Here is a 20,121-nt window from a genome sequence, read left to right as displayed (position 1 = left end):
GCCCTTGCTAAAATAGCCCACTATAAGCAGCTCAATATGTTTTCTACACTCAATTAGCCTTATCCCATTAAACAAATTGTTAGGGCAAGTGTCTTATCACCAGAATTTTAAATAAATGGAGACTCCTCTCCCACCTGTTTAATCCCATTCCAAAAGATAATACCTGCTTAACCTCCCTTACCTCATTAAAATGCTAATTCTTTGTATGACCACTACATACTGGTATGCTATTTTATAACAGAGGTCATCACAACTACTAAGCCATGTTCTTAACTAATCTGTACCAATGTCCAGCCAGGATGGCAAGCACTGGTGAATTTGAAATGTCAGCTGATTTCTCTTCCAGGTCTAGAGGCACCAATTGTATGGCCCCACCATAAATTAACCAATTTATCAAAAATGGGGAACTGATCGTTATTCAGTGAATCACATGCATGAGCATATGCTTAAACAGTCTAGCAAGCCTGATGCAAACTGTAAACCGAGCCCATGGAAAAGGCAATATGATACATCTGTGGCTTTGCATTTCTGGTTAGAAATCATATGGAAGTAATACACAATCTTGTACACAGGGGCACACACAACGCATTGCTATATGCAGCATAGTAGAAACAACCTAATTCAGTTCTCTCCCACTTGAGTGTCGGATGTGCTGGCCTGTTACTGACAAACATATCAAGCACAGACCAAGTGCCTGTATGAAAAATAAACCTGATTTTGATAAATCAACTTAATCTACCTGTGCTCTCATACCCAATCCCTTTTTCAGAAAAATATCAGTTTTTTTTCCTGAATGCATTTCTATCTGCTGCAGAATCTTTTTTCCAATAGCTGGTTCTTCAACTGTTTTCAAACGCATGTTCTCCAGCTTTTCAACATTTCACCATGAAGCAATTTGTCTGGATCAAGAAATTAGTCTACTTGGATTCCACAGCAGAAATTGGAGTAATTTAACCCATATTGCCTGTCTCAAAGGACTTCCCAATTTGTTGATTGCAGAAAAATGCATGACAAGGATTTGTCAATCTTTTCCTTTTAAAAGCTATGACACATTCTGCTTCCCACTGCATCCAAAGGGAAAATGTCATCAACTATACTGGAGTCTGGGAGATAGAATGATACAAATATGCAATGAAATTTAAAATATTTGGGTTTGTTGCAGTGCTGTTAAGATTAAATGAAACTGAGTTTCTGGTCAAAATCCCAATTTTATCATTATTAATCAAAATAGCAACACTACAATGCACCAATGTATTAAAATAATTAATAATTGGTAAACAGCAATTTAACTTCAGTGTGCTATTTACTGCTTACCAGCAAGTGAAAAGAAATGAACTGAGGATTTGAATGCGCACAGGAAGAGAAGACAACATGAGCTTGGGAGCATGCAAGAACACTAATTAATTTTCAACATTCTAAGAGCACAACACAATCACGACAATCATTCCTATTTGCATATTATCAGATAACTATGTGTTTACATAAAACAACACCCTCCCCACTTCATTTCAGGAGTCTGTTCTATGCGACACTCCACTATAACTATAACAAAATTATATCATGCTTACTATTTGGCTCACAACATTGCCTTTTCAGAAAACTACACTGATACAAACATCCAAGGATGAGTTAGGAACATCACCAAGAGAACCAATCCATTTGAAGTAGGATAGGACACAGCTGGAATCAAACTGTAAGTGACCATTCTAAGTTATTAGAAATATCACTACATATCTACAAGACCAAAAAAGTTCACTTTCTCAATATTTTTCAAGTATTCGATAACGGATCTAATAATGTTTTTGGTGCAACTGTTTAATTCAATATGGCGGACATAAAATAACAACCTGGATTTGCACCTGAAGCACTATGACCTGCAAGACTATCCATCAGGTGTTCATAGATGAGATTAGAATACACAGCTTGTTTGATCAGCTATGGTGAACCAGCCTTTTTCTGACCTGTAACTTTTGTATGGTCCTATGGTCAAACCAGTCCTGCTGAACTAACAGAATCATTGTTTCAAACATCCAGAGGCGTGTGTCAAAATTGGGTGAGCTATACCACAGAGTTCCAATACAGTAATCAAACTGATCAAAATCAACTCCAGGTTTATATGCGCTCTAGAACTTTCCTGAGTTTTAATCCAAAATTCTCATAATGCATCATAGACTGAAAAGCAATGGATGTACCAAAGGTTGCAAGTAGAGTCTGTCTAAACTTCTCATGGAATAGTGAGGAACTGAAAGTCATCCTATAAGATTTGATGGTTCCAGCTAGATATCACAAAGAAATAACAAGTTTAGAATATCACTAGATGTCACATTGTTGACTTACTGAAGGGAGGGACAGGTGGAAGTCATTCAAGACCTTACCTCAACCTCCCAATTTTATGCAAGGCTTAACTGCTGATTTAAAATCAAAGATCCTTCAACATGGTAGGGCAAAAGAGCACTGGATTTTAAATAAGAGATAACACAGTGTGGAGCTGGAGGAGCACAGCAGGCCAGGCAGCATCAGAGGAGCAGGAAAGTTTCAGATTGGGACCCTCTGTGCTTCTCCAGCTCCACACTATGTTATCTGACTCCAGCATCTGCACTTTTATTGCTATCTCAGGATTTTAAGTATCAAGTTATTGATTTTTCTTATTCTCATACGAGAATTGAGGATTTTTTGAAGACTTTGAGTGAACTTTGAGACAACGTCGATTTACATTCAAGCATATTCATGAATGTTTTCAAAGTGTATCTTAACTAAGTTGTAATGTTTTAAAAGTTTGGTTCAGTAAACTGTACAAACAATTTTTGCTTTTACTTTATTTATTTTGATGCAGTGATGGCTGAGTCACAACTTTGAAGGCATATCAAAGCCAATATCATAAGCACTTTCCAGAATAAGATAGACAAAACTGCCCAGCACACCACAGGAAATACCCAAGAAATGAAAGTATGCTTGTTCTCTGAGGAATGCATGACCACAAAACATAGTACTCTTCTAATCGACCAGACTACTACTGCACATAATATGCATCTTAGAGATATGCAACAAATCACACTTGTGATTTTCATCCCAAAACAATTTCAAAATAAATATACTTTGAAAATCAGCAAGACAGGTGAAACAATAGAAGATTTGGTGGGAGCAGATTCAGAGATCTAAGCATGCAGACTGTTCTCTAGCACCTATGTCAAGGAGTCATTATCTCAGTGTGTTGATTATGTATGTTGGAGAAGTACTTTACTCTTCAGGTAGCTGTTCACTGCCAAGCTACCTTATATCCACACATGTGCACACTTCTATGAGGGGTCAATGAACAGCAATCAGGATCAGGGTGCCTGGCTGATTTTTCTGGCCCCATCACATCCTGTCCACAATTCTCAGATTTTGCAATGAACCTCAGACATCCTGGTCTGTTGGACATCACTGCTACCAAAACAGTCACTGAGGGAGCTAAACACAAAGGCACAGTATCTGCTGCTAATTTTTTTTTTGATCACGTGTTTATGGAGGCTACATCCAATCATTAGCACTATTCTATGTTGACAGGAGGTGGGTCTAAAGGGTGGCATTGGAACATGTTTGTTTGTTTGTTAGGTCAAGAACATTCATTGAAATATTTTTATGGAACGTAGAATCAAATTCATCTCATTACATCAACTCACTTGCTCGAAAACACATTTTCGAATAACAGTGCTTAATTGTTCCTCAGCATTTTCTGACACTTTACAGAGTAAACTGGATTTGGCTGTGCATTTTACTTCAGCGCTCATGGTGTAAACATGAAGCTCAATTCTCCCTGTTTTGGAAGATACTGATGAATACATCAATCCTTAGGGAAAGTCAGCAGTTGAAAAATGCTTTTCAGCTAAATCACTGTTCATAAAACAGATCTACATGCAAATAGACTGATATACACCAGTTAATTCAGGGCTCCATACAAATGGTAAAATTTTGCTCAACATGAGAGGAAGACAAAGGAGAGGTTGCAGGGAAAAACATTGAATTTTGGGGTTTCAACCTTCAGGAACTTTAAATTGTGAACCTTTAGGTGCTATCAAATGTAATCATAAACATCAAGGAAGAGTCTGCATCAGGAACTCAAAATGAAATTGCTAGTGATCCAATACATTGCAATTTTTCAGCAGCAATATTAAAAAATGAATGTGCTTTTAGAATTGTTCATGTAAAATTATATACAATTCTTTTGCACATCTTCAGGACATCCCAAAAGACTTCAGAAGTACTTTAGGATTTGAAATAGCAGTATCCTGATTTAGATGACGCATCATCAACTGTGCCATGCTGAAAAGGCACATCATTTGGACAATGAGCAAAATGATACCTCTGAAGTCTGATGTCCACGAGTGCTTGCCCTGTTTAAGGATGCATTACAAAGGCAAGTTGACTGCAAAAGCTTTACCATTTCTAACTGTTTCCAGTTTCTGGCAGCAACATGCAAGTAAGATGCACCCAGGATCCCAGACATGCATACAACATGCAGGTCAAAAGGGAAGAGAAAGCAGGGAAGAAAATAATAAGGTGGCAGCCCCAAGAATAAGCAGTTAATATGGGGCAATTACCTGTCATGGCTGGTCCTGGGGTACTGAGAGGTGGGAGATGGGGGTACCCAGGGGGCCCCATCATTGAAGCAGGAAGGTTTTGTCTGGAGTCAATGTACAAGCTTCCTGTGTGAGAAAGTGGTGCAGGAGTGAGAAATCACCACTTCAGTGCAAATAAACATCAATAGTGTCAAACAACCAGATCCAGCATTACTGTCAGATCCAAATGCACATTTATATGGCTTGTTCCTAGATGAATAAAGGACATCTTGAGGAAATGTACAGAGGCAATAAAGAAATGGGTGCAATTTTATGTGACAAAATCACAAATTTTCATTTTGTCAATCATTCACTTCTGCAAAAAAAAACTGCCTGTTATTTTTGGATGAGCTGACTCATACAATAGTATGTACGAGAGTAAATCCATCTCCAGTATTGACTTTTTCAATTCAATTTAGAATGCAATATTAAGTTAATGTCTATTAAAGGGACAGGAATAATCCAAACATTTTACTCATCATCATGTACTAGTTATTTCTAAAATTTGAAAAAGAAATAAATATCAAGAACTCCTTAAGAAAGCTGACACACTGCACTTTTATCTTTCCACCAGGGCTTGAATCAGGACACTACTGATGGATAAAATTTCTTCTAGCTTTCAGGGGTCTATGTGATGGAGTTGGGATACACTCAATGTGGTACTCAATTACACAGACGCATAACCTAAATCCCTGGCTAAATCATCCTGAGATTATCCATCTCTTTTCCTGTCAGGATTACAGGCATTGAAAACGCAAGAAAGCTACATGGTTTATTACACTGAATTCTTCTGAAGTTAAGGCTTTGGGAACATTTGGAATGGACTGAATACAGGTTTACTCTCCATGAAATCTGTTGGTATTCTTAAGTTTAGAGTTTAAGAAGATGACAAGCATTCAATTTCAATTCTGAGGAAGGGTCACTCGACTCAGAATGTTAACTGATTTCTCTTCACAGATGCTGCCAGACCTGCTGAGCTCTATCAGTAATTTCTGTTTTTGTTTCTGATTTACAGCATCCGCAGTTCTGTCGGTTTTTATTAAGCATTCAATTTCCATCGCTGAAGTCCCTACTCAACTTTAAAAAAGGAAATTTGGATGACGACCAAAGGGAAAACATATTTTCGGTCAATCACATTGAAAAAAAACAAAATGTACTCATTCAACGTATTTAAATATAGTTCTTTTTTCACATCACAACTTCTTTCATTTGTTACAGTATTTGTCAAAACACAAGACTGATTTTTTTCCTGAAGTTGATATAATAAAATGGATGGAGACGCACGCACAAACGTCTACATGAATTTAAAATTGGTTCTTGTTGACTCTAACATGTCAAGTACATGATTACATCACAAAGGGAATCAGCCTTTAGTGAAGGAAAGAACAGATTGAACATTTGTCTATTAATGCAGAGTGCTGTATACATCCTTTAAATAATGTATTACAATATTCAGAATTTAAACATTTATAGTTAGCTCATGGCAATTTTGTTTCTCAGACCCACATATCAAGCTATTAATAAAGGAAGAGCAGCTGACCTTCAGATTCTGAAATAGCACACAGATTTGAGTGATGTTTTGGAAATTAAGACAATGGATGCTGAGGAGGCACAGCACAGTGGTGACCCAGTGTAACATTCAGACAAGGACTGTATTGTCTGAGCAAATTGCTGCGAGGTCCTGACTGAAAACCAGTGTTTCTCCACAGAGAAAGGGAAAATCTGGACATCACTGGGCAATTTCTATAGCTTCTTGTGAATTATTAAAGGCAGTTACAAATAACTTGGATCGAGTTGCACCTCTGCCAGATCTCTGGATGCAGACAAAACAAGAGGCGAGTAGAAATTGTGAGCATCTATGTGCATGTCTTTGTGTGGAACTATTCAACTGTATCACACCCTTACTTGATTCTGCCCTCTCAGTCCCTGTATCCCACAGGTTGGATGGTTATGATGGTAAGTGGCTGAGCAGGAATTGTTTGAAGGTGACTCAGCAAGGTACACAAGAGAGATAATTTTCCTTAACTCTAGGGGCTGAGCCATGTAGACCCCCTACCACTAACCAAAATCAAAATGAGCACTGGCAACTGAGGTGGGACCTCTATGACCAATAGCAGATTTGAAAATAGACAGTGAAATAACATTTTTCAAGAAAGGAGGGAGACAAAGTAGGAAGATGTGCCAGCTAGGCTAACATGCATCATAGGGAAAATGCTAGAATCCATTATTAAAGAAGTTATAGTGGGATACCTAGAAAATCATAGAGATTAGTCACAGTCAGCATGGCTTTGTAAAAGGGAAATTAAGTTTGATTTTATTAGGATTTTTGAGGAAATAACAAGCAAGGTAGAAAATGTAGAACCTTATAAATATGATGTACTTGGACTTTCAAAAGACATTTGATAAGGTGCCACAATAAAAAAAGTTATTACACAACAGCACATGTTGCAGCAGGAATTTTGCTGGCATGGATACAAGCTTGGTTAGCTAATAGGAAACAAAAAAAGGAATATATGGGTCTTTTCAGGTTGGCCTACAACCATTTGCAATCAATATCATGATGACATGAAGGAAACAAATGTACGGCTAAACTTGCCAATAACACCAAGACTGATAGAAACGTAAATTGTCCGGAAGTAATAGAGTCTACAAGGGGATACAAACAAGTATAGTGACAGGACAAATATTTGGCAGCTTGAGGTATGTGTGAAGATGAGTTTGTCCACTTTGGCAGGAACAATGGGAAAGACTACAGTATTCAAATAAAGAGATATTGCATGGTGGCAGAAGGATCTGGATGCCTGGTACATGAATCACAAGTTTTATGTAATGTAACAGGTGAAAGACAAATGGAACAGTGACATGTAAGGCAAGGAGAATGGAAATAAAAGTAGGGAAATTTTACTGCAGTTGTGTTGAGACCATATCAGGAGTACTGTGCACAGTTTTAGTCACCTTATTTCGAAACAAAAAGAGGACATAAATTGATTCAAGGTAATTCATAAAAGGTTTCCTTGGGACAAAAGGCTACTGAATGGGGTAAGGCTGAACTTATAACTTTGGAAGTTTACAACAATAACAAGTGACTTTACTGAAGCATACAAGATCCTGAGGAGACTTGATAGGGTGGATACTTGGAGGATGTTCTGTTCTGCAGGGAGACCAGAACAAGGAGGCCACAATTCAAGAAAAAAAGTTTTCTTTTTATTAAAAAGAGGTGAGATGAATTTTAATTTCTTTTGAGGGTTATTAGTATGTGGAATTCTCTTCCCCAGAAAATAGATGATGTTGGGTCATTGAATTAATTCAAGGTAGAGTGTGACAGAGTTTCAGTAGCCAAGCAGATGGAAAAGTGACCACATCAAGATCAGCTATGATCTTACTGAACAAAACGGTGGACTTGAAGGGACAAATGGTCCACTTCTGCTTCCAAGTCCTGCACTTTTTGATATGACACAGTTACTTAAATCAAACAAGTAATCAGAAGAATCAGCAACACAATGACGCCATCTCTAATTTTGCAGTAGACCAGTGCCTCTTCACTACTGACTAATCTGCTCTCTGGTGCTTATGGGTCCTTAATTTGAATTTTGTAATTCCGCTTAGCAGAACAGAGGAAGCAGCAGGCACTGCTTGTAATATGAAATGTCAAATAGTGACTAGAGTATGGAAAAGAGCAGCAGCAAATAACTGAAAACCAACATGTTAAGAGAAACCGGTTAGTAGAAGGCAGAAAACAGATAAGACGTCAAATTTAATTAAAAACAAATGGGCTGCAGATTTGGCAAGTCAGAGATCTGCATGCTGCAAATACAAAGAGGGAGATTTAGAGTAGAACAAAAAAGCAAACTAAAATATACAAGTAAAGCAAATCAAAGTAATCGTGAGAAACTGGAGAAACCTGCAAGAATTAAGCAAAATGTTGGTAAACTTGAGCACAAACAGCAAAGAAACTGTAAAAACAAAAGGAAGTTAATTTCACAAGACAGGTTTTATTAAAATACGCTAAACCTGCAGAGCAGAATGCTGTAAACAAATAGGTTAGGAATTAGCAAATAAGGGAAAAGCGTCACAAGGCTGAGCTGCAAAGCTCTTTAGTTAACAAATAATTTGATGTGCAGCGCAGTAACGGATGATTTTCATTTCACTGATTTGCAATAATGATAAACATACATCAACAAATGAAAACCAGGCTGAAATTCTGGCTCACTGATTGCAAGTTTGGTTCTGTTTCCCAATCCATGTCCACCCGCTACCCTGGATTGTCTCTTTGGGATTCCAGGAGATGACCAGAAGGTACCTGGAGTATTTCACATAAAACTGCCCAGACAGTACAGACTTAGTGTGCAAAATGATGGTGCTATGAATTTAGTTCCAAAGACACAGACAGTTTTGGTTTGGAAATGAATGAGATTCAGAGGCAGATAAAACCAAACTCCTTTCCTTTGCACATTAATGTTGGCTGTTTTCCCTGTCTTTCCTAAACAAATTAAAATATATAAAAGGTAAACATAAATTTTAAAAAATGGCCTGCTTGGCACCTTTTTCTTGGGGTTAAAACTGAGCAACAATTTATTGAATTGCCATGGCCTAAAAAACAAAAGATTAAACATATTTAAAGCTTCACCTATGTGAATACCTTATCTATAAATTAAAAGCTATATCTAGCTCTACGTTTTGGAGTCTATACCTGTACTGATGTGCTGGTTTGGTTTCTGCGAATGCATTGTGCTGTGACAAACCGAGGGCTGCATGTTCCCTTGTGACTGGATCAGACCAGTTTGTGTGAAGAACTGGTTTAGGGAAGAGCACAAGTCCGCAAACTGAACAGGATCGAGTGACCAGTTATTGAGATCCGCCTGTTTCATACTCTCCATCAGACCTGCGGATAAAAGGCATGACAGAGTGTTAAGGAGAGAATCCAGGGAAACAAGAGGCTAAAGAACCAATGGGTCCACAGCCTGCAGGCAATGCAGGTATCTTTCTAAAGAAAAGGCCAAGTGCAGTAACATAAACAAAAGGATTAATCAAAAGATCAGAACTAAAATTCAATAAAACAAAAACAGTGATCTGTAACCTAGCTCCACACATTGAGCACAAAGTCTATCAGCCAATTTTGTTGTGTGCACAGGATCAGGTTGGTTTGTGGATATGTGGTGAGCATGGCATGACAAAACAGAATATGCCTACTATTTCAAAACTGTCACAAGCAGAATTAAATAAGGTTACGTGCATAAATAACTGAAAAATATTTCTGCTCTGTAGCTCAGGGATGAAGTACCCAAATTGTTCTAGGATATTATAGGAGAAAGAGTATAATTTAACTTCCTCCAGAAATTATAAAACATCTTAAAACATAAAAGCACATGTTTTAATTATAATATTTGAGGCCCAAAACGTACTTCATACACTTAGGTTTACATTTTATTTTTAAATTGCCTGGTCTTCACTTATTTTTAAAAACTCATGTTTAAAAGGAAACAGTCAGAAATCACATGACAGCAGGTTATAGGCCAATAGGTTTATTTGAAAACACAAGCTTTCAGAGCCTCAGTCCTTCTTCAGGTGTTAGTGAGAGAGGTAGTATCAGACACGCAATTATAAGTAAAAGATCAAAGGGTCACACCATTGATGTGGATGTACTAAACAAACCTAACATGCTGTTATAACTTTAAATCAGTTAGAAGGTTTTAATTGATTAATATGTATATGTAAATTCCCAAATTCATTTCAAGTCATGGTCCTGAGACAGGTGTCGTGTGATTTCTGACCTTGTCCACCCCAGTCCAACATGGGCACTTCCATATCATAGAAGGAAACAGGAACTTGTACCTTGGAGAGCTCCAAATAGCCGCAGCAGCTGGGAGCACAGCTCCACATATCGACAACCTACCTTGGAACTGGGAGAGATCCACATCAGACCAGTTGAAACTGCTAGCAATACGGAAACTCTCCTTCAGAGTGTCCAGATTCATGCACCAATCAGAAGGAATGCCTACAACAGCCATAAATCCACCAAAGGCATTAGAACAACATAATGAAGACTTAACACATATATGATTAAAACATTGCTGTCCAGCAATCCAGCTATTTTAGCTCTTTCTTAATGTCAGCTTGGCTCAGTTGGTCGTTTGAACTTCAATGGATTCGAACACCTAAATCAGCTTAGAAAATTCTATGAGCCAATTTCAACAAAATAGATTAATGGAAAATAAAAACTATTTACGCTTTGAGAGACCTTGTGTATAAATTGGCTGTGTTTGCCCACAGAATAGCAGCATTTGCATTTTGAGTAATTTGGGGCTGTAATGCTATTTGGAACATTGAGAAGTTGAACTTATGGTTATTCTTTCCTTTCTCCTTAAGCCAATGATACTGGGTCAATACGCAAAACATATTTGGCTGGTCAGCAAATTCAGCACAGATAGATAATCAAACCCAAGACCTTGGATTTCATCTGACCTATTACTATATGATTTTAAAAGAAGATTCAAGCAAGAATTTACCAACGACCTTCATGCAAATGAACCTTAAGAATCTGACCCTCAAGAACTGCAGTATGAGAAGGTGATCTGATAAATAAAGTTAAAACTGTTTTAATTACTTTTCCTACCCTCTGTTGAAAGCAGACTCAAATGATCGCAAGAACAAACCCCTTGCTTCTCAACTTGATACAAGGAAGCTGCAAACCAGGTGCGATCAGTTTTTGGTAAGAGTTGACAAGGCAGGCTAGGCCAAAAGGTTGCAGGGCAGATTAAAAATCTGGTTGAACAATGCAATTTGCATTTGGCAAAGGGGGAATTAAAGTAAAGTGAAAGAAGCAGGGTTATTGTAGAAAGTCACAGATGTAGAAAACAGGAGGACGGGAGGGTAAGGTGGGGAAGAGCTAAAAGGGATGATGTGGAAGCAAGTGTTCCTGAAGTAATGGTTACAGCGGATGGAGAAATAAAATACAAACTACATCAGCACCTAGTGGCCAAACATTTGCAACAACATTACATTAGGTACATGTTAAGGCAAAACACTGAACATGTTAATGTCTACATACTTCTTTCTCCATTATAAAGGGAAGCAAGGCTGTTAGAAGTTAAAAATGTGCCCCACAGAACTACTCAGTGACTACAGTTTATGACAATGTGATAGACTGCACTGCAAAACTGCACGGAATATGTTGAAAACAATTTATCTTAGTAAATGCCAATACAGCATAAACGTTACTGTGACCAAAACAGCATTCAGATAAAAACACAGCAAATGCTATAAATATAGAGCAAATCGACAGGCTGATGATAAAAGAGGTAGCTTAATGTCTGGTCTGTTGAATGGTTTTCACCCAAGGTCAATTTGCTTTTTTGTTTAAATGCTGATAGATTGATGTATGCTTTCAAAATTTTGTTTCAGTATAACCTGCATCTATCCTTTTAGTTTTAATCACAAAGGTTCAAACGTTGCTTTGTTTTCAAACCTTAACATTTATTTACAACCTAATTTGCTGCCAGGTACACAACGGATTCGCTGTATCAACTTGAACAGATTTGATATACTTTGCATACGTATTTAAAAAACACTTTTATATACAGTCTGTCAACATCCTAAAGTACATCAAATTAAAATATTTACTGTCTGAACTACATTCAAGTCTATTGTGCAGTAAATGCAGCAGCCGAGATGAACGAAAATTTTAACGTATCTTCGGTGAGTTTTTTGAAGGAATAAACTATTCCAGGGAACATAACAAATATCCTTTTTTTTTTACAAACAGGGAGATGTACAACCCAAATATACATGCAATGGATCTTTTTATATGCTGTCACAAAGGCCACAATTAGCACCTCTCATGGTATTCCACCAAAGAATCAGTTTAGGTTTTCGACTGGCGTTGTGGAATGAAATTTGAACCCACAACCTTCAGCAGCAAGTCTGCTACCCGTCTAAGCCAGTTAACATGAACCTTAGCATTACAGATTTTTTTTTTTAAGCGCACAATATACATCAAACCTGCACTGATATTTACGCTTTCTATCTAAAGTCTTGTCAATATTGTTTTGAAGATAAATTTCCTTCCAGGTCATTACACTTCGATGTTATACAATCCTCTTCTGTGATGCTTTTAATTCTAACCTCAAAATGGTTCACTGCCCCAAAAACTAGTGACAGATGATTAACTGATCAGTACTTCACTTAAGTGTTACATAACTTAAAAAGCACTCATCAGACACAACCCAAGTATGAAAGGGCAGAAAGCAGAAACATTTTCATTGAAGTGATTGAGGATATAATTTTTTTAGGACCGTTACGATATACTAAAGTTACAAAGAGAACGGATGCATGATCATAGATATAGCAACTGTACAGCAATCTAATCAGGAAAAATGCTGGCTTGCTTGGTTAATTTTGAAATTACTTCTAATCAATCACATTTGTTCAGCTGGATTTAGTCCTGGATATTAGAGACCTTTGTGCAGCACCTGCAGCATGATGCATTTGATTGCAGAAGGACCTGAAATAATATTCACGAAACATTGCCCAGCAGTATCAGTGGCTAAGTGATGTCACAGTGCAGCAGTAAATCTACAGGGCCATGATTAGAGGAAAAACATAAATATCACTTCTATGCCTTGTCAGAAAAAGAAACTATTTTTCCAGCAAGTTTGCATAATCCAAGCATAAGCAGCTCGAGAAAGGCACAAGGTGTAGAATACAGTCACTTGCTCACTCAAGTTGTGCACTCTAAATTCTGAGCAGCAACATGAGGTTTTCCTCATGTTACTTTTCATTATTCTGCCAATCATGACTGGTTTTTGACCCTTCCATCAATGTGAACAGTTCCTTATCACCTACTCTGTCCAGACCTACTGATCTGTGTACCTCTAAGCAATCTCTCTGAATATTTTCTTCTCCAAATGAAAACAGTTTCAGCCCAGCAGAGTGAGAGGACAATGAGGAATGAGTGCCAACTTGAGAATTTGGGGCAGCTGGAACATACCTCGTAAACTTTTCTCAAATATAGTTTACATTAATATTTAGCTCCTACCTTGGAGCTTCAAAACGAAAATTTATTCATAAAGACTAATTTTACAAAAACTGCCTAAGCAGCGGCAGTTACCTGGCAATCAGTTGAAAGTGGTTGGCTGAATAGATGTTATTTTCTGTAAACTAGCCAGGTCTATAAAAACAGACTGTCACAACTTTTACAAATATATAAAAAAAAAAGGGTGGGGTTCTAACACTCCACAAGTATGTCAGAACATCCCTGAACAAGCTGATTGAAAATATCTATAAAAAGGGACGAGCACTTGAGGCACAGTGGTAATGCCCCTACTTCTGGTCCAGACAGTCTGGGTTTAAATCCCAATTGCTCTGAAGGTTTTTCATAGCGTGACCAAATAGATTGATTAAATAACTAGAAAAGGGAGAGCTAAAGGAAGCACGGAACAGAGACGGGAGAAATTCAGAGAAAATGAAGAAATGGTAGAAACACTGAACAAATATCTTGTAGGTCTTTCTTTTCAACAGAAAACACAAGTTAAATACCAGAAGAGAGGACAACTAGGGGTTTTATAGCAGTAAGGAAATTAAGGCAACTAATTTCAGCAGAGAAAAGATACTGGAGAAATGGAAAGGACTAAAATCCTATAAATCCCCAGAATCTAACGGTCTACTTTCCAGTGTTCTAAAAAAGAGGTAGCCACAGCCACGGTGAATGCATTTGCCACAATTTTCCAGAATTCACTGAGTCTGGAACAATCCTAGTGACTTGGAAGTTAGCAAATGTAACATGGTTTTTCAAGAAGGCAGGAAACAGAGAGCTGCAGGTCAGTTAACCTTATATTAGTCATCAGGATTGTGCCAGAATCTATCAAGGATGTCTTAACAGTGCACTTAGCAAATCCATATATCTACAATTTATATTACTCATTTAGGAGGAGGTACTGTCTATGTTTGCTAACACAAAGCTGGTGGGAATACAAGCTGTGAGAAGGACACAAATTTGGACAGGTTCATTGGGCAATTGACAAGGTGACAGCATCTGGGGGGAAACAGTCAGAATTTGAAATGTTGTTTCCTCAAGCTGGTGAATTGAGATTGTGAGGACACATTTTCAGGATAAGAGGTTAGTTATCAAGGGTTGAAACAAAGATTTCCATTGGAAGGATTCTGATATTTTGGAATTCTTTACCATTGAGTTTTGTGCGCCATCACTAAACATATTTACGCCTGAGACAGAGGGAATCAAGAGGTAGGAGGATAGGCATGCAAGTGAAGTTGATCACAGGAATCAGCTATGATTGTATTGACAGGTGGAACAAGCTCAACATTTTCTCTTATTTCTAATTATGTTCTCCAATCTATCCATGTTAACATAGTCCCACAGTCCTGAAATGATTCTTTTAAAGCTTTCCTGGCTCTCTCCAAACAAAGTCTTCACATCCTTCTTGGAACATAGTCCCCAAAAATGGACTAATACTCCAGTTGAAATCAAAATAATGTTTTATAAAAGGTTCATCATAATAATTTTGCTTTCATATTTCATGACTCTATTATTAAAATCCAGGATCCCTATATGCCTTATTAATTACTTGCTCAAAATGCATTGCCAACTTAAATGACTCACGCACCATATAAAACACATGATCCCTCTGCATCTGCACGTCACTTGAATTGTATTTCTAACTCAATATTATCTCTCCTCATTCATCTTACCAAAAACCATTCACACTTGTCTGAATTAAACTTCAGTTACTGTGTGGGTGCCCATACCAGTGGTTTATTTATATCCTCTTGAAGTCCATCAGTATCTTTTTCAGTTCACAAGAGTTTAGAAGTTTGGGATCTTCACTAAGTTTGAATTTGTGTCCTGCATACCTAAGACACTGGGTCACTTGCAGACAAGCCTGTCAAATTGTTCTTTATCAAACATCTTTTGGAAGTCTACATACACTGCTTCAAACATATTAACGCTGTTGCCTCAAAACAATTCAAGCTAGTTAAACATAATTAACCTTTAAAGATTCTGAGCTGGCTGTCCTTAATTTTCCAGATTCGTCTAAGTTACTACTAGTTTTGTCCTTTCTTCTTCCCCTACCCCGGAGGTTAAACTGACTGACCTGCAGCTGCTCAGCTTATCTTTACACTTTTGAACAGGATGTAATATTCACAATTCATCAGCATCTAAAGTCAAAAATCACACGACACCAGGTTATATCCAACAGTTTTATTTGAAGACACAAACTTTTGGAGTCTCAATCCTTCTTCAGGTGTCAGTGAGAGAGGGGGCATCAGCCACAGAATTTATAAGCAAAAGATCAAATGGTCATAGAATTGATGCAGTGTTGAACAAACCTAAGATGGGTGTTGAATCTTTATTCAGTTAGAAAATTGCAGTTATGCAAATTCCTGAATTTCTTGCAGGTCACTGCCCTGAGATAACTAAAGGTCTTCTCAGTTCCCTCAGCATACCAGATGTGACATGCCAGGTCAGACAATGCATTCTAGATGCGAGGCCTTGTTTAGAATCTGACTGCGTATCAACTTGGAGTCAGACTGGATTTATTTCCAAAGTAGGAATTTATAAAATGCCACACTGACCATCTACAAATAGTGTGCTTTTTGAACAAAATAGAATGTGTCTGCAGTTACAAACCCAGAAATGCAAATTCACCCCGTAGATTTACATGTGCGTGCGCGTATGGCCTCTACTGGAATCTTGGGCTCATGTCGCACTACACTTTTTAGTCTTAACACCCCCTCCCTCCCAACACACACACACACTCCCTCATCCCTTTTAATCTATGGGATGAATTTGCATTTGCACATTTGTAATTGCAGATACATTCTATTTTGTTCAAAAAGTGGCGGAATTTGGCACTTTGCATACACTGAAATTGAGACATATGATTACTCCAACTAGCATCCTCTAAAAATATTGAATAATCAATATAATTCCAAAACCAAACTGAGAAGAGAGGGTAACCTAGTCTTACCGATATTGCAGGCCATGTGTTGCTGTTGGTGATGGTGGTGCTGCTGCTGCTGATGGTGTTGCTGGTTTGGCTGATGCTGCGGATGTTGGTGCTGATGGTGCTGGTGGTGAGCGTGTTGTGTGTGGATCTGATGTTGTGCCAGTTGCACTTGTGTCCCTCCCCCACCGCCTCCGAGGCTGCTGGCGTGGCTGTTGGCCAGACTGTTCTGTCCACTGTGCGGATGGGTGCTGACAGTACTGCTGGGAGAATGCTGGTAGGAACAGGACGTGTGGGTTGGCTGTGATGCCTCAGAAGGCAGGTTAATCATTCCTGTGGGGGGAAAAAGATTAAATATCAAAACTGTGACAAATTTGCATAAAAATCATTAATCGTCTTGAATTCAAATAAACACTAAACAAATCCCTATTATTTTGAGACAATCACAGTAATCACAAATATGAACACTAATCCACACGGGACAATGAATATCTCCTGTTCCTGTAAAATCTCAATAAATTTTCAAGTGCCATTGCGTAGGATGTGGCGATTGGGAAAAAAATGAGGTGAACCAAGTAGCAGTTCAAACTTTTGCTTCAAAAGTCTATATATATAGTTGGGATAAAGCATTCAGAAGGATAAGGTCCTGGGAACAAACAAGTTAAAGTAGACCAGTTGATTCAGTCTTCTTAAGATATCAATAGTATGGATACAGGGCATGTAAGATAGTGTACTTGGTATTTAGCTAAGACAGAAAAAGATAGTTTGGAGAAATACACAGCATTCTAATATAACACTCCTTTCAATCTACATGAAAAATGCATATATCTGCAGGATAACCAATGTCACAGCTCATTTACTTAAAAACAAAACAGTGTTAATCTTAAATTAACAAGTCAAGTCCTTTGCAACTTGCATTGGATGCAGTAATAACACATATGAAGCACATGGAAAAGCAACACATACTACAACTGATATAGATTACACTATAAGACAAATGCTAAAAAAAAATGAAGCTATGGATAGACATGACCACAATATCAGGACAGACAAATTTAGCCATTTTGGTCACTTAGCACTATTCCTAGTGTTTGAAGACATCCTTTGCTTCTGAAAAAAAAATACTAACTTTGTTACTCTGGGCCACAATCTCAACTATTTGCACAAGGATTATACTTCAGTGTTGTTATATGCTGAATCAGAGAGTGATTTGTTCCTGCACATCCCCACACAGTGTGCTTTCAATCACATCACCATGGTCGTTTGCTAACAGCTGGCACTTTTTCTGCAGGAAGTAAAGATATTTCAGGGCTACCAATTCCACTAATGATGCCTTATATCTGCCTTTTGAGTAACCACCTACCTCCCAATAACATGCATTTTCTTCTTTCATAGCAGAGCAGCGGGAGGAGAGAAAGTAGCACTAAATCTAGCTCAGTCAGCAGTTGGAATGAGCTGAGAGGGTACGAAGAGATTTATGAGGCTGGCCTTCCAAGAGTAGTAGGTACATGCAAGACAAGACACAAATAGTTCCCAAATGTCGAAATACTATTACTGCAGAAAGCAGTTCAGGTGCCAAGTTAGATGCAGATCTCTTTCTCTCAACATTTATCCATATTCTTAAAAAAACCAAGATGCAACATTAATCCTCCCTATCATCCAAATATTCTATATTTTTTCCAATTATTGAGGAGGAAAAGCACCGAGGATTATATTTTCATGTGTGCAAATACAAAGGAAATATTACATAATCACAAATCATCTTTGGCTTTAAATGTTTTTGATTAATGTTACGGCAACTCAATGTAGTTCTAAGAGTATGAAATCAATTTTATGATATATTTAATATGAGTTGTGTATATAGAATGTATAAAGTAAGAGAACATGGGAAATGAAACACACATATAATACATAATACACACTCACCCTGCTGGCTGAGGGACTGCTCAAAGACCGATTTATAAAGGCTACGGAAGGAGGCACTCAGATCTTCAAAGTTGTACTCTGAGAAGGGTGGCTTTGTGTCCCTCTCAGGCATGTTGTATTGCTGTTGTTGCGGTGTTAGACTTTGGGGAACTGAATCGGCCCGGTTTGTCACCTATACAAGTGAACACACATAACAACTCAGTACAGAATGTAAGAATATGACAGTCAGTGAAAATTCACAGGTTGTATATAGCAGCAGTTTATTTATATTAAGTTATATCAGATCTTATAATGCAAATGTGAGACTGAAATGATAGTATGTACTCAGGTTCTGTCAGTGCTGATCTTCCCTGCAAACAACTACTTAAGAATAAAGAACTAAAGGTAGAGTAATCCATTAGCAATCTAACAGAGAAAAAATTAAGGATATCTTTTATCAGAACTCACACCTGTTAAGAATCACACCAATGATATTAAGTTGTCTTTTCTCTTCCAGATGCTAGCAGAATTCTGTGCACTTTCAGCATTTTGAGGTCAGAATATCTAGCATACTCAGCTTTTCTTCTCATTTCATTATGGCTGTGTGTCATACATGTTAAATAACTCTGGATTTTCTGTTTTTCATTATTTTAGCTTATATAAAAAGTGATGTAGCTCTGTTTAAGTTAAAACTACACTTCATGGCTCAGCACATTACACAATTTCTAAAATTACTAGTACCTTCAGCACAGAAAACAGACATTTGACTCAAGAATATCCCAGATCTTAAATTCCATTTGAACTTCTTCTCAACATACTTCACTCCATGTGCTACATGCTTCTAATCCCTTCTCCCTCGTGCTTTTTTTTCTTTAAATGCATCTATCCTATTCTGTCTCAACCATATCACACCGTAGCAAGTTTCACATTGGCATTCATAATTTAGATCTCAGAACACATGGCTAACTTTAAAACTGAGATAAAACATAAGTTTAGTTATTCCAAATTATTTCTGTGGTTTAATCCTAAAAGCATGAAACACGATTGTCGGATTCAACAGGATACTTAAGGTTCAGTACTATAACCACATGGAACCAGTGGCTGTGCAAAGTAAATGCACTTTTAAAAAAAAAAGGTACTCAAGTTCACAAATTTACCTGTGCGTAGTTGTGGACAGAGCCAACGTTATTCAGGTTGACAGAGGCTAGACTTGTATCAGACAGGCTGTTGTTAAGGCTGCTGCGAGGGCTATCACTTCCATCCTGATCCGTATTATACAGTGTTACCTACACAAGCAAACAGTCCATAATTTTTGAGATTTCAGAAAGAGCATGGCGATGTTTCTTTCAACAAATAGCAAATGCACTGCAGAGTGGCTCTCGAGGCCCACTTTTGCATTAATTTCATGAGCTGTTGTTAGATTTGACAACTACAAGTCTGACCACTTCCTGAAACAAAATTGTTCTAACTAGAAATACAAAAGGGGGGGTGACACTAGGAGGCAACTATAGCATTGTTCTCCTTAAATCAGCACTGCAGCATAAAAGCTTCCTATCTGTATTCAAGGAGGTTTCTGTACAGCTCAAGGAATAGTTACTAGGATGTGTTTTTACATAGACATTGCGTATAACTTACATAAAAGCAGAAGAACAGATGAG

At 37.7% G+C, this 20,121-nt stretch overlaps 1 protein-coding gene across 13 annotated transcripts in view; it reads right to left on the bottom strand.

Moving 5' to 3' along the window:
* The window catches only part of foxj3 (forkhead box J3), a 163,663-nt gene that overhangs the window by 40,826 nt on the left and 102,716 nt on the right, over positions 1–20,121 (bottom strand). For 6 of the 13 annotated variants that reach the window (XM_048615189.1, XM_048615191.1, XM_020515078.2 and 3 more), the window contains 5 exons: positions 19,621–19,749; positions 18,485–18,656; positions 16,583–16,891; positions 10,492–10,593; positions 9,289–9,480 (listed from right to left, as the gene is read on the bottom strand). In XM_048615189.1, the coding sequence (XP_048471146.1) occupies positions 9,289–9,480; positions 10,492–10,593; positions 16,583–16,891; positions 18,485–18,656; positions 19,621–19,749 (904 nt within the window). Of the gene's footprint in view, positions 1–4,580; positions 4,686–9,288; positions 9,481–10,491; positions 10,594–16,582; positions 16,892–18,484; positions 18,657–19,620; positions 19,750–20,121 lie in introns of all 13 variants that reach the window. The other 7 variants (XM_020515074.2, XM_020515076.2, XM_020515077.2 and 4 more) reach the window with 2 other exon arrangements.

This window comes from Rhincodon typus, chromosome 31 (assembly GCF_021869965.1).
Source record: "Rhincodon typus isolate 14 chromosome 31, sRhiTyp1.1, whole genome shotgun sequence".
In the NCBI taxonomy this organism is placed as follows: Eukaryota; Metazoa; Chordata; class Chondrichthyes; order Orectolobiformes; family Rhincodontidae; genus Rhincodon; species Rhincodon typus.
The sequence above is the reverse complement of the archived record's forward strand: the minus strand, read 5'-3'. Positions and strand labels throughout refer to the sequence as shown.